This window comes from Ixodes scapularis, unplaced genomic scaffold, assembly GCF_016920785.2.
Source record: "Ixodes scapularis isolate PalLabHiFi unplaced genomic scaffold, ASM1692078v2 PGA_scaffold10__122_contigs__length_95168666, whole genome shotgun sequence".
Classification (NCBI taxonomy): domain Eukaryota; kingdom Metazoa; phylum Arthropoda; class Arachnida; order Ixodida; family Ixodidae; genus Ixodes; species Ixodes scapularis.
In genome coordinates this window covers 84239861-84263380 of record NW_024609836.1, presented here as the reverse complement: position 1 = coordinate 84263380, position 23520 = coordinate 84239861, and the positions used below count along the sequence as shown (strand labels likewise).

The following is a 23520-nucleotide window of genomic DNA, read 5'->3' as shown; positions in this document are numbered from 1 at the left end:
ATTGTTTTCTTAATATTGAAAGTGAAACCAAGTTGCCCTTAATTATTTAGCCAGAGCAATTCGCTGTAGTCTGCAGAAAATTAAGCAAATTTTTACTCTCTGAGTAACTTTTCCAGGAAATTCCACCAGTTTTTACTGAATTTGCAAGCAGTGAACATTAATCTAAGTGTGAAACATTCCCCATTCCCCCCTCCCTTCCCCCCCACTGGCAAAGAAAAAAAAAGTTAATCCCAGTGGTGAAATGTATGAACACTTTATTTCACATACCGATCATCGCCAAACATTTTTACATGTTGGCAAGTGAGAACGCAGTCGGGCTCACTCAATCACTCGGCAGTAAGCTTTCATTAAATTTTCAGCACAGTCACTAGTTCGTACAAAATGCAGACTCTTGGATGTAAATTCAACTATACAAGGTAGTGAAAAAAAAGGCCCTCCATGCTTTCTGCCTGTTTGACCCCCCCCCCCCCCCCCCCTCCATGCACATGAGAAGCACAGATGCATGATGCAATTGGTCAATTAACAGTTCTCAGAAAACATGACTTCTACAACCCTCTAGAAGCCATGAAGGTTGAATTTTATGGTGCACAAAGGGTACAGCCAACCAGCATGAAGTAGCAAGCCCACTAAAATGTAAAAAAAGAAAAGAAACCTGAGACTGGAAAACACATATTTGTGTGCTTGTCTTTTTTTTTTTTTTTGAAGTTAGAAGCATGGTTTTAAAATAAAATGCCCATTGACAATTGTAAAGTGAAGATAATGTGCAAAAAAGACTGACTGATGACAGAGTATATGACTTCCAGAAAAATAAAAGGCAATACGGTGTTCAAGGAGGTATATCTTCAATGTGACGAGAATACTCGCATTGCAAAGAAACAGTTCCAATGAAATCACAAAAAGAAAAATGTCAGGAGCCCCGGCTTCGAAAACATTTCTGCGCACGTGAAAACGATTCAACCTTTTGGTGCCTGGCACCGCCACGATACCAACGGCACATCCTTCCGAAACAGTCTCTTTCGACGCCACAACTCGCTGCAGATGCACTACGCCGATCGCCCCCCCCCCCCCCCCCCCTAAAAGTGGTGCTCGCCCCTGGCCCCCCGGCCCCCCTGTCCCCCCCTGCCTCCCCTCCAGTTGGGTCCCCACATGGGGGAGCCCCTTCCCTGGGGAACCATGCCCCTCAGTCTGACCCTGCGACTCCGCTGGCCCCTCGGTCCCGGAGGTCGCGACATGGGGGTCCGCGACAAGGGGGGCCGAGAGGCCGCCCCCCGCGGTGCCACCTGCCCCGGAACACCGGTGACGCCGACCCCCCTCTGCGGCGGCGGCGAGAAGTGGGGGCTCAAGGGCAGCGGAGGGGTGGCGAGCAGCGCAGGCACGGCTGCCGGAGCGGCGTGGGCGACGGCAAGCACGGCTGGGCTCGCAACTTGAACCGCGGGGATGACGGGTGTTGCGGGTTCGGGGTCCTTCCAGACGATGCGACGGCGTTGCGGTTGCGTCTGCTGCTGCTGCTGTTGCTGCTGCGCCGCAGAACCTGAAGTTGAGGGATGGAAAGTTGGCAGACGTCGCCGGGTGGGTCACGACACGGGCTTGGGGTTGAAATACGCAATTCTGGCAATGTTATAGGCAACCATTCATCATTGAAAGTACATGGAATTGATATCACAAATAAAGCAAAAATCTTCAGTCTAGTTATATGCAGGTGAGGAGAGAGAGCAAAAACATTTTTACTTTTGTGTCTAGAGCTCCGTTCTAGTAGTCTACCATTCTTTGCCGAACAGGTTTTTAACGGGTTGAACAAGAAGGGGCTAGAACGCGGTCTCGAGCATCCTGGAGGGTTGGCCCACTATGCCGCAGCTCTGAGCAGTCAAAATGGTGCTCAATAGCTTCATTTGCATATCATAGATTTCGTAACGAAGAGTGACACATCTTCTTATGCAGGTATGTAAAGTTGTCCTAGAGGGCTGAAAATTTGCACAGTACACCTACATCTGAAGTGAAATCTCCCCCGCAAGTTTCATTCCGACCACCCGATTAGTTCAGAAGTTCAACTCCTAGCCAGTGTCCCCTTTTAAGGTCTAGGAAAGTATGACGAACGCCACTATGAAACATGTAACATATACTACAGAGGACAATCTGTACAAAAGAGTGGTAAACTTAGCTCGACATCCTACCACTGTGCCAATCAGTGGGTAAATGCAAAGCTAGCTGACTGTCTCTACCTCGGTGGTCCCTACCAACTGTTCAAACACAAACACTGATCGCTGGCATTCTAGCAGTTTATGAGAAGGAGCGAGAAATCCATCACATTAAAAAGGACAGAGTATGCAATAAAATAACGTGCTATAACTAGGGTTCAGTGTTTTCGGGTAAATCCGAAAAACGGTGAAAAACACCCACCGGTAAAATTTTGGTCAATTCAGATTTATTCGAAAAACTCAGAATTTTGATGAGCCAATAAGCCCCCCCCCCCCCAAAAAAAAAAAAAAAAAAAATAAAGACACTATTTTACATGCAAGTTTGATCAGTATACAAAGTCAATAATCCCCGGGAAAATGCCACCACAGTTATCATTCAAATCTCGGATCATTGACAAAAGGGCTGTTACCGCTTATCTCGTCAAGGTTCAGGAGAACATGTCATTGTACTTTTGGGTCATGACAAAGGCCTCTGTATTAGTTTCCAGTTTGGGCCATACTATTTGTGTTTTTAAAGGAAGGAGAGGTTGTGTTTTTGTAACAGTTAAAGCTATGAACCACAGAGATTGTATAAAATAGGGAAGAGGGGCAGTTGAAACTTCCCCATTACATTCTTTACCACTTCGCCTCGCACAGCCACAGGGTTGCATAGAATAGGACGGGATGAACACGTGCTTCCCAGCGATTACCTCCAGGGTTTTATTTTAAAGATATTGACGTTTGTCGAAGCCACACATGTGTGCAACTTTTGCCGTGGGACAAATTACTATTGCCAATGGCAAAGGCACCAACACCAAATAAAGCTGAAGAAATAGTAATTTATATAAGCACGTTTTATTCTTCTTTATCTAGCATACGTTTACACTCGGATATTATTTATTTATTTTTCATAGGAAACACTGCGAAATTAAGCTCAGAATTTCAGAGATTTTGGAATCAAACAAAAATAAACTCCTATAAACTCAGAATTTTCGGGAAAAAATAACTCCGAAAAACAGCCTCTGAATTTGACAAAAAAATAAACTCCAGAAGCACGAAATCCTAGCTATAACAAAATAAAAATATAAAAACCTGCAATGTCCACCATATATCCCGAAGAGTGCAGCGGAAACACACACTTTGTATACCGACCTTATAGGAAAGATCGAGACAAATCTAGCTTTGCTTTTTTCCCAAAGAGGGCGGTTCTGCGCACCTGTTGGTGGTGGCTCCGAGGAAGGCTGGCTGGGAACCTCTACCACGTCTGCAGGGGGCTGGGCAGGTTCCTCCTCCTCATTGCTCTCCTCGGCTGCGGTTCGAGAAAGCACTACATCATCGAGCACTCCCAGACACCCAGCCTACGTGGTGTAGCGCCCGCAAGCTGTATTTAGTCCAAAACAGGTCGCCAATTTTCTTTTTCGAGAAAACTCGTCTAAAACAGGGGTCGACCTATCATCGTGATCAAAGAATGTGAAATTACGATAGTGAGCGAAATTTCCAAACTTGCCGAGCTAGCCGAGATGCTCCCTAGTGCCAGTCACTTGGCGAAGCTTCACCCAAGGGCACCGGAGCAAAGCAGTAAAGCTTGATGCACACGCCCCAGTACAAAGTGGCAGAGCTTCACCCAAGAGCGCAGGTGCAAAGCAGTGAAGTTTCATGCGTGCACCCCGCTCTCGTGCAAAGCAGTGAAGCTTCACTTGAGAGTGCCGGTGCGAAGCAGTGAAGCTTCGCTGAAAGGCACAGGTGCAAAGCGATGAAGCTTGACGCACGCACCCCAATGCAAGCAGTGAGCCAGCTTTGGCAGGGCTTTCTTTCAGAGACGCCACGCAAGGCAATGTTTGCGCTGTCGATCCACAAAAATGCGTATCAAGTTCCTCCGTGCAACATCACCGTGAAGGAACACAATGCATTCTGCATTACCACGGCCTTTGCAATAACGCTACGGAGAAGGGGCAGGGGCACGCTTTCCGGAAAGAATAGCGGTTGCCTCTTGGAAACAGGTTGCCAAACTCGAGGGACTCACCGATGAGAGAAAGAGCGGCGGAGATGCTGACTCCGGACGACGATGGGGTGGCTGCAGAGTCCTCTCGGCCGGATTCCTCGGACTCTGGCTCCTCAATGACCGGGACCACCGTGGCGGACTCCCTGATGAGTAAGCGAAAACATATTGTCTGGCTTAGAAGTCCCGTCAAATGCAATGAACGTTCTACAGCACTCGATGGGGTCTGTAATGAGCAGCACTTGCTATCAGAACTGCATGCAATGTGACACGTGACAAGATAACTGGGAATGTACAAGGGACTCTCCTTCATCTATGCACCTCTTTGGGGGTCATCGCATAAATTTTTTATGTGCACCTTTTTAAATTAGCCTACCGTAGCCGCTAACAGATTGAGAACGGCACGGCATGTCTTTCAAATGCCCGGCCTCCAGCACAATCACTCGATGCCTTCCGCCATGCTTCGGTTGCACGCTCAAGGTACACGAGACGTCCAAGCATTGCTGAACGCAGGAAGCTCCTCCCCGCACCTCTCACCTAGTCGGTGACTATCGGGAGTGCGCGACGCCTAAAGGGGGCCCGCCGATCTCCCTTGGCAGGTACACAAATGACAGCGTCCCCGTTACGTCCGCCCGCTCAGGCCTTCACCCGTAGCGTCTTGGCCGCATCTGCGCCTCACTGCGGCAGCATTTTTCGATCCAGAGTAAAGCTTTGTAACCTTGACATCCGAAGGTGCGTCTGTGTCCAACATTGTTCTGCATGTGTTCTCACATCGTTCGGCCGGCACAAGTTGCCCAGAACTTGAGTTCAATCGTGTCCCCCCGCAATTGTAGGCGGCAACGACTACAACGCATTGCCACGCTTTTCATTCATAGGCGCTAGGACATGCCTCTACAAAATGTTTGTGTTTGACGGCCCAGAAATCGCCACAAGACGACATTCATGAGTACTACCACTAAGTGATAAAAGCTACACAAGAAATATTTATTGCTAGTCTTATTATCGGATAGCTCTCCGCTCGCTGGTGCAGATGGAGTAGGCATACTGGGATCGAGATGATTGTGGCTGTTTTCACCTGTGCATGGAGGGGATATGTTCTCAACTTCCGGGTCTTGCATAAAAAGTTAGTGCCGACGGTGGCCTTGAACGCTCTGTATAGCGTTGTGCTCGGGCCAGCTGACATTCATTAGAAGGTAAAGTTGGCTGCGAAATGCATCTGCTAGGAGTCAAACAGTGCTGCCACAATCTCGTTGCACGCTTCCAATAATGCGCAGTTCCTACCCAACTAAGCAGCTAGGTGGTTGGGGAGTTAGAGACGAAAGTGTTAATGTACTGCTCACTCTGTAACAGCTATCGCTGTAAAAGTACGGCCTACACACCCACAATTTTTCAGAGTGTGTTGAGAAATCTGCACGAAGAACGAACCAACCTGTCGTCTGCCTCGGGTGCTTCTTCGATAACCGTTGCCGGAACACTTCGCTCGCCCGCGCTCATGTCGAGCGGCTCCTGGTTTCCGTCGTCCGCCGCTCCGTCCTCCGGCGGCTCCAACACTTCCACCACAGCCACGTCCGCTTGAAACAGTGAAGCGTCGCGGGACTCTGAAACCGGGGGTTGTGGGGAGGGCGCTTTTGTCCGAGACTGTGCCGACATGACCCACATTTAGAAGGCACTAAAGTGGATATTGAGGTCATCTATTTATGGTAATGACTCAATCCATGTGACCTAAACATGCCAAGAAATCCAAGGTCAGGACCACGTATAGCCCTTTTCCCCAACGTTGCCCACCTGGTGGTGATATCTGAAGCGGCGTCGAAGGCACGCTTCGTCCACCCCCTTCCTCGAAGTGGGACAAGTCCATCCGGGTGTCGTCCACGCCAACACCTGAAACAGTCGTCACGTGGCACCCTCCTCGAGTCGGCCCTCACAATATCTTCAAAATCTATCTTGGAGGAAAACACCAGCCTCAACTGGACATCTGTAGAGTGATGCTCTACAAACTATGGTGCCCGGAAGGTGTCTCCTACTGGAGTGTTTAACGCCCCCTAAAAAGTAAGTTCCTTGATTTCCGCCCGATGATGTCATTGAAGCATCCAGCCGTTGCCGGCCGCAATCCCGGCAGTGTCACGTCGGCGGTGGTATTCCCTCGTGCTTTTTGCCAGAACTTTTATGCCCAGCCGTCAGGATTGCGACATTTGGCAGCATGGCACTCTGGCTTTTGTGACATCGTTTGTAGCCACTTCGAGACCACTTTCGATGTGCGTGCAGGCACCAAAACACACCAATGTAAGACTCGTTCCAGGCAACGTTCTACAAACATCCAATTGGGTCCTGTAACCGCACGGTTCGCACTGAATGAAACGACTGTATACACTGCTAGCTGACGCAACATTGACTGCACCTCCCTTTAAAAGCGCACCAATGAGTTCAGTGGAAAGTCCTCTGTCCCTTTGCTAAAAGCAAAGGGCTTCAAACTGAACAGAGATCCTGCCTCCAAGTACGCTAGGTGAAAGGTGCAAACGCTCTTACCCCAGCCAGTAAGCCAATTGTATCAGCACGACAGCGAGACACCGGTCGGCAAACTGTACCTTATCATCCAACAAACTCTGGGCAGTGTCTCACTCTGCCAGCATTCATTAATACAAGGCCAACACAATGGAAACATACCATGGAAAGCACGAATAGCGACAACAGAAAAAAAAAAGAACCAAGAGCAAAAAAAGTCACGTGCCAATCCATAAACAGCCGTTTTCTTATCTTGTTTCTTAAAATTTTTAAAGAAACACGGAACCCTCTTTTTAGGTGCCTAAATAGGACAGATATCTCGCAAAATGAACTTTCCTCAACAAAACAAATTTCTTTAGTCAAAAATTACATTGCAAGGCTCATTTTGAGTTAAAGGCGATAGCAACACGTGTTTCTATTTCAAGATGTGAATGCCAAAATACAAACATGCTCAGGGATGGCTCATATGGGTTTCGTCACATAAATACTGCGATAACATTTTCCGCCAAAAATTTATTTTCCGACATTTGTGACTTTTAAGGCACTTAAAAAGCTTTTTGCAGCTTGCGTGTCCCCAACTCTTTCCTCACCATGGAAAAGCAGCAATTTTCGAAGGATTCGTGCAATCACTTTTATTTTTCTAACTAATTTTCGTACGCAGAAATATGACACATCAAAATGTGGCCAATTAGCTGTTCTTTCAAAAGAAACAGAGGTTGGTATAACGTGAGAAAAAGATTTAGAAATGTTATTTTTTTGAAAATGCAATGTACGTGCGGAAGGTGTATAAACGCCAGTACCTCTATGGCTATGTCAAATTAAAAGACGAATAAAAAAAATTCCAAATATACAAAATGTGCCCCACACCCACGGCTATTACTTTTACTTTTCAAAGTTGGTGTACTCAAACTGACCTTGTCTATTTTTGATTCGTCGGAGAGTTCGCCTCCGTAACATGTGTGCTTTTCAACAAAGCAATGCTTATATCGGTGGAACACAGATAAAACAGCTCACATCCCCGACAGAATGTCTTCTTTGTGTTCTATGTTTGTTTTATCATTGCCTCAAATGCAGTTCCATCATATTTCGCCTTTTTGCCCACCTTGTTAGGAACATAAAACGTGCACGCCGGCTCAGGACAGCATTAGAAATTATAGTTATGCTTACCGACAACCATCTTTTAAGCGACGCCTATCACATCATTTAAAGTGTCCCCAGAGCTCTTGATGCCTACAAAATATGCCACAATACAGTTGAATTATGTGTAAATAATACCATCTTTGTTACAAAGACTGATGCAAGCAGCTGGCCATGTTAAACAAGTGCAATCAACATTCCCAGGACCATTGTTGACAGCACACCAGCTTGTGATCAAGCTCAAACCTACGTTAAAAACTGAAACTAGTTATTCAACCATCCACGAGAGTGTGGAACATAATTCTCCGCACTAAATTTAATTTTTTGACGACGCTTGGAAATCACTGATTACCGGTGATCGATGGCCTATACCCTATAGGCACGGTCGGGAAAGAGTTAGGAGTGTATGTGCATGATAATATGCATTGCAAAACATGCACACCCAAATTCCACCTGCAGTCTCTTACAATGTGCTCGCCGAGCCAACCTCCTCAGGTTCTAGCTCGTGCCATGCAAAGACTCACTGACCTTCCTGCGACGCAAGCTGCGACAGGCCGGAAGTCTCCGATGTGGGAGGAGCGTCGGGGGCCCCGCCAAACACGAAACCGCCGTGGGGAACGTGCGGCGAGCTGCAACCGTTCACAAGCCATATTATTTGACCACGCAGGAGAATGACGCATTGCTAGTCGTGCTCCCATGTGTAGAAGGGTGGTGAGCTGAACTAGCTGGTAAGCATTATAGTACACGGTTAAAGTCAGTGAGCAACGTGAGGAAACTTTAGAAAAATACAGATTCAGCATTTATCCTGTCTCCCGTATTCTACTACAGTTTCCTCATGTTGCTTGCTGACTTTAACCATGTATACATCCCATATAGTTTTCGTATTGTATGGGGAACCCGATCCTCTTTAGATGAACGTGCACAAATGGCAGGACCTTTTCAGGCGGAATAATTAGATAAGCGAAACCTTGAGAAATCTCCGATTTCTCGTGTCTTCAAGGTGGTCGTCTTTTCTTCTGACAAGTGGACAACTGGCATCTTTGAGTTTGATTTAAATATCAATCAATTTGTTCTCTAACATCTCTTCGTTAGTATTCACTCCAATTCTAACATCACGATCCAGAAAGTTTGCAGCATTACAAAACTTATTGATAAAGCCAAGTGCCGGCACTAAGACAGAGCGAAGGATAAGGACGACAGGCAACTATGAGCATGGGTGTCCATTCTTGTCAAGAATGAGAAAAGGCAACTATGAGCACGTGAGCCCATTCTCATTAAGATTGAGGACGGGCAACTATGACCATGGATGTTCATTCCCATGCACAATGTGCTTTATTACTAGAGTCCCAGGGAAACAAACTCGGATAATGTCCTAGGTCATTACAACAATGCTTCCCAAGGGCTTGCTCTTTCTTTACAGAGCGTTCAGAGAAAGGGTGCTTCACCTGACAGCCTCTGCGAAGCCATCGCCTCTCCTTGGAACGAAGAGGGTCGGGGTGCTGGGCACAATACTGTCGTCGCCTTCTTCAAACCCGCTTTGACTCTGAAAGGCATAAATGTGCGGGACTGTTGCACTCTGAAGAATGCAGGAGCAAACTAACCAAAAGTAACATCACTCCAGCCAAGGTTGCATGCATGCATGCCAACAGTTTTGCGCCGCAAGTCTGAGCAGTATTGCCCTTGCCTTAAGAAAAGAGAAGTTCGCAGTGTTTGCATGTGCAATGCAGAAGGCCACAATGAGCTGCAGGCCATTTGGCACTGCTACACTGCCAGATGGAGGCCACACTCCACAGTCACAATGGCACGCAGCATCGGTGAACAGTGCATCAATGAACTAGTTTGGTCCCAGCTATCCACAATTTAAGGACAAGTGAGTGTTTTCTGTTTTATTAGCCACCAGCCTCAATCTGCACTTCTAAGTTTGAAGAGCAAAGGCACATCTGAGCTAAACTACGAGTCTCTATGTGGCGCGGGCGATTCCTTGCGGCTCGATGGAACCGCCTGATTCTTTGAATATGACACCTCATTAGCATTGGTCAAAGTGATGCAAAATTCATAACATGAACAGACTGATTGGGCCCAACCCCACGCAACGGTTAGACACCTCCACATGGCTGTTACGTCAACGTATTTAGTTTACTCCATCCCATCATACTAATACGCACTGACTGCGCAGGATCTGTTGACCCACATTCTAAACCATCGCTCGCAACAGCAACCAGTTTTGAAATAGGAGATGAGAGATGCTTGAAAGGCTAACCCAAGTCGAGACAACCACCCTAAAATAAATAGGGGGGACGTCCGGGGCTCCTCACCGAAGGTAACCTCTCACTCCGCGACCTGGGAAGCAGGGAGGGCCTCAGCAGGGGTACCCTCGAAGCCGCCCCCAGGGAACCGGGGGCAGGCCAAGGCTCCTGCTGCTGCTGCGGCTGCTGCTGGGGCGGCTGCTGCTGAGAAGGAGGCTGTTGAGGAGGCCGCTGCTCCTCTTCCTCCGCAGCCTCCTCCAGGCACGGCTCCTCCTCCTCCTCAGCCTCTTCCTCCATCTCACGGTCTTCCACCGGCTCCTCTCCCAAATCTGTTCGGAAATGGGAGTGCGACGCGGATACCGTTACCCCCCTCGTCTGTCACGTCAGCTCAGAATGACGCCAGACCTTGAACTCAAGTTCGCTTGGCTATCGACTGATCTGGCAACAAGTGGCATCTACCGGCAGGACGAACAAAGTGGGCAAAACGACTACAATCAAAAAGAGGAGGTTAGAAGATTGGCAAAAATATCCTGCAGGCTTGGCCATGCTGACAAAGACCAGGGAGCACAGAACCTGTCCCGCACAAACCTCTTCGTTTGTCGTTTGTGCAAGACTATCCAGTCTTTTTATTTAATTTTTTAGCTCAATGTATGTATTTTTATTTTATAACTTTTTAATATTAATGGATTTATGTTTGTTATGTGTTTTTATTTGTTTTAGTAATTATTTTCACCCAAGACCTACAGTTCTCACCGACACATATGCGTCAAGATCATTTATCCTGCCAGACCAGCTGTGCTGCTAACTCAGTAGTTACAATATCCGATTGTCGCCGTCAGGCTCCAACCCAGCCGGAGCTCTAAATTTATATATTAACTTTATATAAAGTCTTAACATCTCTAACACTTCCAGCATGTCACTCATTCATGACGCTTGCTCCAACGGTACGCCCCATAGAACACATTCTGCGTTAAAAGAACTATAGAAGTGTGCGACTACACGAAATGTGTGGGTCGCACGATTTAATGAGACAAAATCTAAAGCGAAACTTGAACAGAAGTGGTACGTATGCTTATAGGCTGGGTGGTGCGCTGAAGCCTCCCGATAAAATTTGCGCTCTGCATGTCCTACAAGTACCGACAACCATTGGGGTGTGAATATGTGAGACACGTGCTAACAGTGAGTGCTGCAACGTCGTCTGCTTCCAAGGGCCCCTTGTGTATTGGCGCATACGTCTCTACTTGTAAGACAAACACTTCAAGGGGATTTAGTGCTAGCTACCACGTTATACAAAAGGTAGAGCCCCAACCATCCATCCATCCATACAGAAAGTAAGTGTGGCTAGACGTTGCACTCACCCACAATCTCCACCTCGTTCGGTTCACCCGGTTCGTCCATGTCCCCTTCCTGGGCCACGCCGCCTTCCTCGATGGCTTCCTGCTCCGCTATGTCTTGGTCTAGGTCCTCTACCGGCATACTCTCCTCTGCCTCTACCTGCATCATAAAACACACACACAAAAAAAAAAAATTGCTTTATCTGTTGTGCCTGCAACACACACACACACACACACAAAAAGATGTTTCTCTATCCGTTAATTGAGGGTACTGGCTAGAGATTTAACTTCTGAACTACTAAAGTGATCGGAATGAAATTTGCAGGGGAGATTTCACATCAGATGTAGGTGTATTGTGCAAACGTTCAGCTCTCTAGGACAATTTTACATACCTGCATAAGATGTGTCACTCTTCGTTAAGAAATCTATGATGTGCAAATGAAGCTATTAAGCACCATTTTGACTGCTTGAATATGAAGTGGGGGGTATGGGACTTTGGGGTTATCTAGTTTCTATAACTCAGATGTAAATATTTCAGGAGGAGTTATAACCCCTCAAAATATGAGATGCATATCTGTCCTATGTCAATTTTTTAAAACATTTTTTACTCTATGAGGATTTCAATTTAAAACAAAATGAAGTAGATAACTGGATTCCCCAGTAAATTGCAGTTCAGAAACATCTTGAATGTGGAATCGGAATACTTTTGCCTCTGAACAAAAGATTCCTTCGTATGAAATTTGCAGCAAAAAGTGGAACTGAGAAAAATACATTCAAACATTGAACTTTTGACTGCTGCGCAACAACGTATTTTCTTAGACTGCAATTTGTGTTTTTGTTTTTTTCTGTATTTTTTACATTGCGACTCCTGCAACGACCTTTCGTGGAAAGCCTCACTATTATTAAATAAATAAAGAAAACCTTTCAGCCTTTCAACTTTGGTGAAGATGGAAGACCAGCAAAGCTGTACTATGGGAAGACTGAAGTATTTATAAAAACTGTTCAACCGGCGTGGCGTCCTGGCCTTTAGCCTTTCCGGTATGCTATTTAGTATCGCGAAATTCATAATAGTTATCGTGAAATCGGCAAATGAAAATGATGCAAAAACCAATATTCAAATTTATAAGCACTTTTCAGTGCCGTGACGTCAGTGGCAGGCAAGCCCTGCCAGTGGAACAAGCATCCGTGCTGGAGCCAGGTTGTAAAGCATTCATACGACACCATGAGACTGCTTCGAATCAGTTGGAAAATTCTACAGTCCAAAAAGTGAGCCCCTGCCCTCCACTGACGTCACTTTTTCGTTGTTGCCAGTAGAAACTTTCAGTTTGAAAAACACGGTGAGGACCAAAACTGTAAATTCAATACCTTTGCGAAAAAAAAAATATATATATATATTTTGACCCAACATTTGGGATACTATTTTAGCGATGTTTTTTTGGCGAGTTTAGCAAAATCTCAAGCAAATCGGGGACCATGAAGAAATAAGCTCCATCCAATGTTGAAAGCAATTTCGGAGAAACTAGAGAGAAATCACACCTGGGCCAGCCATTGCCCAGCCTGTTCTCTGCCCCACACTCCCCGCACACCCCATATCATACTTTTTCTGGGCCTTCTTTATTTTCTCTCGTTCCACAACCCCATGACTTTTAGGATGCAATCAGACGACCCCTAAATAAGAAAAACCCACGAAATTCGAGCATGTGCAAAACAAAAATGTAGAAATTTTAACGAGACGTCGGTCGGCGAAGGCGTGTTTCAGTCAAGCTAGTCTCCCGCGATAAAATGTGTTCTTGCCGCACGTATGTCAACGAGCGACGAGACAAAGGAGAGGAGCGCTCTCACCACGTAGTTGACGTTCATCTCCTCGTATTCGCATTCTTCCTCCTCCATGCCAGACTCCTCTTTCTCCCCTTCCGAAGTTTCCGCCTGACAGAGACACAAGATGACACGATGAGTCGTCGCTCGGCAGAAAAAGGGCAACGATCTCTTCCGAGTGTCTCATAAAAGTGGCAAATGCTTGATTAAAAAAAAGTCATAAAGTATTTTTTTAAGTGCTTCGATAGAACATGTATGTTACAAAAAACACTTCCCACAAACAAAACAAAAAAAAAATATTTTTTTGGTGTGTGTGATATATTTTAATTGATAAGCATTTCTCATTTTACATATGACAAGATACCTACATATGACGAAAATTTCTTTTTGAACTTGGAGTGAGCCTTGCAACCTAATTATAAGCTGTTCTTATTTTTTTTTTTTAATCATTTTTTTTTTTTTTTTTGTAATTTAAAGAAATATGTTTTTTTTAAGGGATTTTAATTTTTGGGGGTTTGCAGAGGCCATCTGTTAGCACAACACTGGTTGTCTCTCTTAGGTTTCCAAGAAGATGTTACACACCAGACAATACAGTCGAACCCGGATATATCAAATTCAAAGGGGATCGTAAAATAGTTTGATATAGCGATAATTTGATAAACAAACATATGTTAATTTAAACCTACCAGATGAAATATCCGCTCGTCTCTGCTAATACCGAAGGCCGCGACAAACTTGACCTTACCAAATAAAGTCTCTAAGACCCGCTAAATACAGTAGGGCTTAGTTGGTGAAGATCACAAACACTGCCACGTTTTGCGACAAGGCTTGCGATCGTTTGCTGCGCGCGCGCCTTGCCACGACCTGCGCACAGCACCGGTGACAAAACAAAAAAATTATATAAAAAAAACTTAAAAACGAAAAGACCGAGCTGTATAAAAAATAAAAAAAAAACTAGATTCATAGAATAAAGCTAGACAAGCAACAAAAAAGAAAGTTCACTAAATTCAGGCAGCAAAAAAAGAAAAAATGAGCAATAACGGGAAAAGAAAAAGGTAGACAAAGATAAGACGTTCGAAGTGCAATTGCTCTCAACCGTTGTTGTCAACACACTCACCTTCACGAAAACTTTTTTTTTTTTTTTTTTTTTTTTTTTTTTTATTTTTAGGTTAAGGAGTCACGCAGCAACAGCAGTGTTCGGGGATAGAGTACACGCTACCGTTCCAACAGCAGGCACTCCCAGCCCTCCCTACGCGCGCCTGCTCTTCCCCTTGCTTTTGCCATCTTCCATTTTTTTTTTTTTTTTTTTACAACTGCTCTTTTCCTGCGTATGCCCGTGCACGTATGCTGGTTTGGTGGTCTGCCAGCTTTGCAACGCAAGCAATGTGCTCGCTGCTGGCGCAATCCGACCGTGGGAGAAGTGAGGGGCGGCCGTGCTTTGTTGGCTATATCGAGTGTCCCCGCCATGGGAGTTTCGATACAGAAAAACAACGCTCCTATACTATTACATGTGATTTTCAAAGGGATGTCTGGACTGTTCGATATAAACAATAATTCGAAATACCCGGGCGTGACATAAACGGGCTCGGCTGTATGCTAGCAGTGGAATGGTTGGTACAGTAGAACCTCGTTGATACGTTTTTCAGGGGACCGCGGAAAAAAAGCGTATCAACCGGGAAAGCGCAGCAACCGATAACGCACTTAAAGGCACACTATATAAGATAGAAAGCAGCTCTTATGCAATGGTTTATTTTATGCACTTACCGAACTCTTTTGGACTCAGACACGTTCACAAAAGCGCGTAATATCCACCTGCCGCTTCGAATTAATGGTATGCAGTAAAAGTCGTTTCTCCAGAAGCCGCAGTCCCCTCTCACTCTCCGCGCAGTCATGAACGTTTACGTAGCGGCGCAAGGTGTCCAACGCAGCGATCGCGTCCGCAAACGTGGGTGCAGCGTAATCGTTGGTTTTTTTGTTCGTCTTCTTCATCACTTTCTTCGTTGTCGGCAGTAGTGAGGTCGGCCACAATGTCCGCTATGCTCGATATCCGAACGATCAGCAATCTCTTGCGCCTTCTCTCGCAGAATGCCTCCGTCGATGTTGACACAAGATGCCCGGGCTTGTTTGAACCATACCAACAGGGCCTCCTCTAACTTTGCGTGTTTTGCCCCCCGAGCCTGTTTAAAGCCTGGTTGGTAGAAAGGAGCCTTCGCCTCGATCTCCTTTCGTCTCGCGACGATACTGTTTAAAGTTGACGGCGCGAGTCCAAGCTCTCTTGCGACCTCAGAGTCTCAGACCTCTTCCGGCTGGGATTTCGATCCACCGTGCGAAGTATGTCAAAGTGCTTTTCTCTTTCGGGATGTCATGGCCGTCGTCAACGCGCACGCACTCAGAAACGGCACTGTTCACGCAGTCGAGCTGTCGAGTGGAACAGAAACTGGAAGTGCAGCGTCCCGGCGTGCGTGCGGCGCGTAAACAACTCGCGCCGGAGAGAGAGGACAGATGAAAAGAAAGAGCAAGAGAGAACGAGCGTTTTCGCAGAGCTCAGCAAAGCCCAGTGAGGAGACCGGGAAAGGGGGGGAAAGGAGTAAAGGGAAGGGGGGCGCCCGCGTGCCGCGCGGCCGCGCGATCCGCGCTGCGTGGTTCGGCTGTTCGGCTCTGCTTCGCTTCGCTTCAAGCCGGCGTGGCACCTTGGCGCACGGCGCGCCGAGGCGGCGAGGCGCCGAGGCGCCGCGATTCCGGCACTTTTGGACGTAACAACCGGGAAAGCAAACGTAACAGGCAGGAAACTAATACATGTATCTCTATGGAAGTAAAACGGGACCGGCGTTTTTGAACGCAACTGACAGGAAAACGTATCAACCAAGAACGTATCAACGAGGTTCTACTGTATTTAAAAGGCCGCAAAATCGCCGGCGCTCGAACCCGCCAAGTGCGTGAGTTCACGCTCACCGGCTTCTGGGGTCCGGCGTCTTCCTTTTCCTCCTCGATGGCTTCGTCGTCACTCTCCACGACAATCAGGTCGATGGGCGACCGGACCTGAGCCTCTGTCGCAGCTGTGGGGAGGCAAGGCAGGACGAGAGAGATGATACTGGCAGCCAGCGTCGGAACAATAAGCGGGTCACGAGCGGAAAAATAATGGTAAAACCCCAGCAGCGCAATACCACGACGGACTAATTTCATTACAACAAACATTAAACAACCAACGCAGGCCGATTTGCCGGGTTTGCCATTAGGTGAGTTAGCATTGCTTACGAGACTGAAACACGATAAAGCGAAATTCGCAATGCAACAAAAGTTTTTCCTACGACCAGTCGACTTCCCCGAAAAACGCGTGTCTTATTTCTTGATTTAGCGAGGTCAAATGGGGTCGGAGTTTCGATTTAATGAGGTCTTGGCACATCAAGAAAGCACTACGCTCCATCCAGCACTACACTCCATCCGTTTCTCTGCACGTCGGTATGGGTGGGAGCTTGGCCACGTGGCAAAGATGACTTGTCCGAGGAGCCATAATCTTCCACAGCACTATCAGCTTAGGGGTGAATGAAATGGTAAATCAAAAGCCTCGGGGAAAAAAAAGAAAGAACAAGAAACCTACGCCTCTGCCACAACAGATATGTCAAATCTTATCCCCAAACAGTTACCCCTCACCCATTAGTGCCTTGGTCTCTGAACCGCGATGTTACCATCTGCTCACAAGCTTTCGCTTCTCTTTCATGACCGCACAGCAACTTTCTGGCTGGGAAAATTATGATTCAACTGCTTTCAAAATACTTTTCTAACCTTTTGCTTTCTGTGGAACAATGATTGTGTATTGTTTTGATCTTTCTGCTGTTATGTTCTCTGTGTCTTGTTGTACACTCCCTTCTCTAATATTGGAAAACCTTGAAAGTTAATAAATAAATAAATAAAGGCCGAGCGGGCCAAGTCAAAGGATTACCTTGCTCGACGGCTTCGCCAGAGGTGCTCAGCTTTTCAACCTCCTCGGCGGCAGTCACGACAATCCGGGGGCGTTTCGACGAAGGCGCAGTCTCGGAAGTTGAAGCCGCCACCGGTGACTCGCTGCGTTAAACGACACAAGAGACCTTCCTTCTTATTTACGAAATTATTAAAATGCGTCGTGCGTTGCATACAGCACAATTCAAGCAGAATCTAGACACGCAATCAGATATTGAATGAATTTTTTTTAGAACGTGAATTATAAGAGATTGATTCGGTTTAATCGTATTGTAGCGGCTCTGCAGCGACAACAACAAGAACGTGGCTCATGAAACAGCCACGTGAACTGCACACTTTACGTGGATGCTCACTCCTCGAGAGGCGCTAGCTCGAGGCAGAACATCGACTCCATCCGGCTCCTTCAACGGCCTAGTTCCCGGTCTGGCGACCAGTCCTTCTTATCTATGTCTTTTCTTGGTAAGTAAATGAAGGGCCACCGCGGCCACTTCAATATCGTTTGTTACGGATCGTTTGAGAAAGTATCTGGGTGAAATGAGAAATTTTAACAGGACTGACAGGGATCTAACGGATGAGCTGATGCTATTTTATGTCTGTGCCAAGAAAATCGTAAGTAAAAAACAAGTTACTACAGTAAAACCTCGTTATAACAAAGTTGAAGGAGCGGTCGTAGTTATTTCGTTATAACCATTAGTTTGTTATAGCCAATGTCCATTTCTCCATACTATTAGCAAGCAAGGGGAATTATGATTGCTTTGTTATATCCATTAGTTTGTTATATCCCATTTTGTTATAACGAGGTTTTACTGTACATAAAGCATACAAAACAAGTTTTGCACCACTACAGGCCAATCTAGCATAGTGAACATACTAAAAAAAAAAAAAAAAATCTACTTCACTACACAGAAGTTTTGTTGCTTGGACAAAACTTTTAAGCCAGTAAAAGACGTCTGAAGAAAATATGTGTGGGCGAGAGGCCTTTCACGCCACATTCTATGCAGAACCAAAACCGTGTCAAACGAGCCGCATTATAGAGACTGAACTGGCAATGAGTGATCCACACCTTGCTCGCTCCGGTGTGCTCTCTCGCTGCCTCTTGAACACGGGTGGGGGAGGGCTGGCAGGTGGCGCAGGTGCAGGCTCCTCGGCTTCGTCAACACCTGAAGTAGGTGTGCCCAATCCCCAGAGTAAGACATACGCCTAAACCATCTATGTAAACCACGGCAGTGAACTATGCTCAGTCCACCTCATGCCTCTGAAGATTAACCAATGTGTTAAAAACCATTTTGAGCTTTCTTAATGGTGGAATACTCCGTTTCAGTATAGCTCGCCAATGAGTGGACGCTGCAGCCGCCTTGGGTCATTCAAAGCAACGCAGCAAAGTGGATAGGGTGCGCTTGAACGATATGTTGTACTGCAACTTGTCCCAATGCTCAAATTGAGTCGCTGGCGAAATAGCTTATGCTGCCAGTCAAGTTATGCTGGAACCGCGTATAGTTTTAACAAATGGCTCTTCTAGAGACAAGCTGCTGAAGTCACAGGATGGGTGAAGCTAGGATCATTTGAGGGCTATGCTAGGATAATTCACACCTTCGATCAACAGGCAGGGTCCAGAGAGGCCATGGCTGCTATCTGCATGTTTGCAGCACCGTGCAACGTCCGTTTGTGCCGACGGCTCGTAGGTGGCACCGTAAAGTTGCATGGTGAAATGTTTGTGACTGACCTGCTTCGCTGGCCTCCTCCTGAGACAAAGTCGGTACCACCGGAGTCACCGTGATGGACGGAACCACCACTGCGGGAGTTGCTGCGGGCTCGGGTGCCGTCTCTGCAAAAAAGGTTGGGCCAGCTCAGACCACACAACGCTCGAAGCGAACGCATCTTCAGCACAACACAACTTACCCCCAAAAAAAATTGATTTAAAAATAAAGAAAATAACACTTTACCACGCCAGGATCTGAAAGGAACCATAAAATAACTTTTTCCCTATACGGAGGGAAAGCCGTCTGCTCTTTCGCGCAGGCCGGTGGCGTGACGTCACCTCGCCGCGCTCTGATTGGAGGATGGCTCCGGGCGGGAGCTGGCGGGAGCTCGGGGGTAAACAAAGCGGTGTCGTCTCTTCTCCGCAGCCATTGCGAAAGGCCTTTTCTGTGGCTCTCAGAAATCCACTGCTACTGCTTGAACGAGGACGCGGCACACGGAAAAAAGAGACCGGAAATACCTCGAAATGTACGTTACTTCGTTTGACGCGAAAGAATTTACCCTGGGAGCATACGAAGCACCAATATGGGTCCCGGTCTCCGGCGGTCGGATGTTGATGTGAGTCCCCCCAACGTCAGCACGGTGATGTGCGACGCGAGTGAGCCTTTCTACTTTTTGGCGGAGACCCTTTTTCGCCAGCAAGTGACTCGGTGTCTCCGTGAAGCATCGAAGTGTAGCTACAGCCCTCTTCGGCGAGCTGAACGGGCTGCCGAGCTTTCGAAGGCCGATCTCCCGCAGCGCTGACACCCGGAGAACCGCGCCATGGCGCTCGCTAAGGTGAGTTACGTCGTCTCTGTACACTTCGCATCATTCACAAACAGTTCAGTTGCACGTGAAAGGAGTATAGCAAAGTAAAACGGAATGTTACGGAAAAGCAGCGGATTAGGCGATCGGTGTGGTACGACCGAGCCGAGTGCGCAGTCGTCTGTTTTTATTCTTTCCCCCCAGCGACAGATGGGAGGCAATCTCTTGATCGAATGACGTTTTAGCGAACGCCCAGGTTTCATCGAATGACAGTTTAGCGAAAAGTCGGACGCCGCGAAGCGGCGTTTTCGGGTGGGCCAAATGAGTTCACATTTTTGTTATGATCCGCCGCAGACTATCGCCGCGAAGCGGCGAAAGCGCAGCGCGGCGGATGGATTAACGCGCGCCCCTGTTATTCGCTAAAACGTCCATTCGCTCAAATGTCGCTGTTCGCTAAAATGTCATTCGCTCATGTGACATGGACCCGTGTTCCATCAGTCGCTCGCCGCTAATTTGTTTCACCATAAAGCGCCAGTGAGGCAAACGCTGCGGGGACGAGTAGCATGTTTTCGTACCTGCCTACTGGTTTTCTTAGGTCCGTTAATCTGCAAGTGCTTGTGTTCCCCCTACCCCATCATTCCAACAGAATCCACCGGCTGCCGGGCTCGGAGGACATGTTGCAGGCCCCGTGTAATGCCCTCGGCGCCTGTGCGACTTCCAGGGGGTCTGCGTTTCACGGCCCCGTTACCAGCTGGGAAGTTCTCCATAGAGGTAAGATTATGAAGAAACCACTCTATGCACTCAGAGGTAGCTTTCAGAAGTTGTGGAAGCCAAATACAAATGCTGATATCTTTAGTAAAAAAAAAATTCATATTACTTGCTTTATGACTTATACATCTCTATTTTGCAAGCCACATATGGCAGGGAAGTGTCGCATTATCTCAACCTGGTTGCTCAAGGCACTGAAAAGCTACCTGTTGCAGACGACTGTACCGTTGTCATTTATTATATGTTATTCCTTGGCACCGGGGGATTGGTGGCCGAGGGGGCTTCCACGCACCAGCTCGGAGAATGTGGAGTGAAAGCTCGCGCTGCAGAACCCAGGATTGTGTGTTCAAGCCCCACATTTGCCCGTTTCGATCTGGATGAGCATTGTACCGGCGTGCGGTCGTGTATCACTACTACGTGATGCACGTTAAGGGCCCCAGGCTAGCAGTCATCTACAGCTGGGAGAGTCATCGCTCGTCGAGGCAGATTGAGTTTGAGACTGTATAAATATACACACAACCCGATTCCTCGGCACGCTGCTGGTATTGCTGTGCTGATGTTTGGACGTTTTTTTTTTTTTGTCGTTGAAATGACTACTGTGGTGCTTGGGTGAAATAACCTGGTCAATTACCTCCTCGGCCGTAGTGCGTCGTTCACTTGTTACTCTCTCTTCTCTTCTGGTTAATGTGGCTCAGATAACAGTCATGAAGTCAGCCCGGTTGAAGTTCTCTCGACGCCACATTCTCACATCTCTGGCCAATCATCCTGCTTTCGCGCAAAACTCACACACCTTGTCTTCTTCGATACTCCCGAATGCGCCTCGGTCGCCCGCTCCGCCGCTAATTTCAGTCCCGTGCCCACTGTTTTATGACAACCTCCTTGACATGACAAATCTAGCTTCTGTATCTGGCCATCAATATGGGATAGTGCTCAATTTGTAAACTTGATGTTTCAAAGTAACAGGTCGAGCTTCCTCCAGCATCTACCAGCAACCAAGCAATGACAAAAACCAAAGCTTTAACTTCCAAGACTAAAAACCCAGGACTATGAGAACACGCTGGCCAACCCTGCTGAGGACAAGCCAGGAGTGGGACAAGCATGTAATCTCAGTATATGGAGAGGTGTCCTCGAAGTTCCCAGCTTTAAAATTGTGGTAGTGTTTGAGTTGGTTTAAGTTCGAGTCTCAAAAGAGCCAATAATGCAATGTTATTTATTTTGATTTGCATCCCTTGGATTCTGGCAGGTGTTCGGTACGAAGGGAATGGAATAGACATGTTCATTTATGCATTCTGTTGCTTCAAAATAGGCTTTCACTGATTTTAAGTTGGTAATGGCATGGGAGGACAAATACGCTGCTCAGGGTGTAACCGGATCGTTTGACTTCTGGGACGACTCTTTTACAGGGGACGACATCCTGTCCAGCACCAGCTTCACCGTCTGGGACCAAGTGCATGAGGGGGTCGCACTGCAAGCACATGAAAGGAGGGCACTGCGACTTTGAGGTCAAGCTTGTACATCTACCATTACAGAGTCCTAAATGGATGCCAATTGCTACTGATGACCTTATGAAGGTGAAACGTCCCTGGATCTAAAGGGAAAATCTGATTGAAGGCGAGCTGGCTTGCTCTTTATGTTTATACAGCCTTGATGGAGATGCGCCGAAGGCGAGCTGAAGTTGTTTCTGACTTTATTCTCTTATGACTTGAAAGTAATCTGCCTACTTCATGAACTTTGAAGATGCAAAATTTGTTTCCGTAACTGTCCCACTTCAACGTAATGTGCACATTGAAACCTATTCCTTTTCTTTTTCTGTTTTTTGGCGAGAAAAAAAAGCCAACGAATCTCCCTCTTCCTTTTCGCAATGGGGAGGTGTGGAAGATTGATTGGATATTTTATATACGCAACCAGTTTCATAAGTGAATGAAGATAAAAGCAGAATACATGTTCACAGATTATTTGTGAATCCTTAGACTTGGTGAAGTGAGTAGTTTATGTTCGAGTCATGTAATTATAAAGTCAAAACCAGCTTTAGTGCATTACCTGAGAGTTCTGCTTTGACTCGGCAATACACAACTCACCTTTGTTATTCCTATAGCACAGCCGAAACTATAAACACGAGCATGTTGCCTGACCAATGCTTGAACTGCCGTGAAATCGACGAAGTCCCTATCCTTCGAGAACAAGTGCCAACGGGGATAGTCGAAAGACCAGGGTATTTATTGCACACGCATACTTGATTTCAAGCTTGTAGATTGAAGTAATTGTTTATTGAATCCATTCTTAAACCTGTTTGAGATTGTATTGGTTCATATTCACAGTATATTTATTTTTCATTTCAGCAAGGAATAATTTAGAGACAGATGTTGGTGTTGAGGCGTGATGCTTTTATTTTCGTAACATGCAAGAGTGCAAAAAATTAGACTTGGCTTTGTAAGCTGATTTTTTTATGTATTCTTCCAAACAGCATAGCAAGCAATAATATAAGGGCTACAGCTGCAAAAGTGGCTACACCTGGCATCTCATTTGTTTTATAGCGTGTACAGGTGAGACACTATACTCCGTTTCACGGTCACTTGGCAAACATTGCGACCCAATAAGAGCATCGGAGCCAGGCACATGACAACACTCCACGGTCGAGTCCTCGTTATCGCCACAGCAAGAGCGCCATTTGCAACAAAACATAGTTCTAGGTTTTTTTGTTTTTTTTTTCTCTTCTTCTTTTAGTAGTGTTGCTGTCGGATTCTTCGGACCGCAACACTACACGACACTGAAGAAAGACTAAGACATATGTTACTTATTAACGACACTTAATATAGATCAACACTTTTGAGAAAAACATGGCTTGTGATCGACGTTCAAACAATCGTAACCGTGAATCGACCACTTCCGCTCAAAACATCGCCCTAGCATTAGCACCCGCCACAGATTCATGGGCAAATTGAGCATGTGGTTGCCTCATAAAAGTGTTACTGAAGACCTCGCTACTCTAGCGGACGGCAATGTTGCTGCAGTGGACGTCCATCCGAATTCGTTGGGTTTCTGAGCATACGACAGCCGGTTCTGGTGGGTGGTCCTTGCATTTGGCG

The 23520-nt window shown here is 46.6% G+C and overlaps 1 protein-coding gene and 1 long non-coding RNA gene across 2 annotated transcripts in view; one reads left to right on the top strand and one right to left on the bottom strand.

The window, feature by feature from the left end:
* Positions 1-237: 237 nt before the first annotated feature.
* The window catches only part of LOC8023683 (nucleoprotein TPR), a 95480-nt gene continuing 72197 nt past the window's right edge, over positions 238-23520 (bottom strand). The window contains exons 36-49 of the mRNA XM_040499998.2: positions 18888-18989; positions 18228-18324; positions 17148-17269; positions 16160-16263; positions 13235-13318; positions 11417-11552; positions 10128-10387; positions 9258-9355; positions 8341-8441; positions 5959-6054; positions 5603-5771; positions 4198-4319; positions 3391-3483; positions 238-1531 (exon numbers count right to left, since the gene is read on the bottom strand). Coding sequence (XP_040355932.2) covers positions 1074-1531; positions 3391-3483; positions 4198-4319; positions 5603-5771; positions 5959-6054; positions 8341-8441; positions 9258-9355; positions 10128-10387; positions 11417-11552; positions 13235-13318; positions 16160-16263; positions 17148-17269; positions 18228-18324; positions 18888-18989 — 2042 coding nt within the window. The 3' untranslated portion in view covers positions 238-1073. The remainder of the gene's footprint in view (positions 1532-3390; positions 3484-4197; positions 4320-5602; positions 5772-5958; positions 6055-8340; positions 8442-9257; positions 9356-10127; positions 10388-11416; positions 11553-13234; positions 13319-16159; positions 16264-17147; positions 17270-18227; positions 18325-18887; positions 18990-23520) is intronic.
* On the top strand, positions 19220-22045 carry LOC115324299. Its single transcript, XR_005715024.1, has 3 exons — positions 19220-19699; positions 20313-20437; positions 21838-22045. It is a non-coding gene; the product is annotated as an uncharacterized LOC115324299 (long non-coding RNA).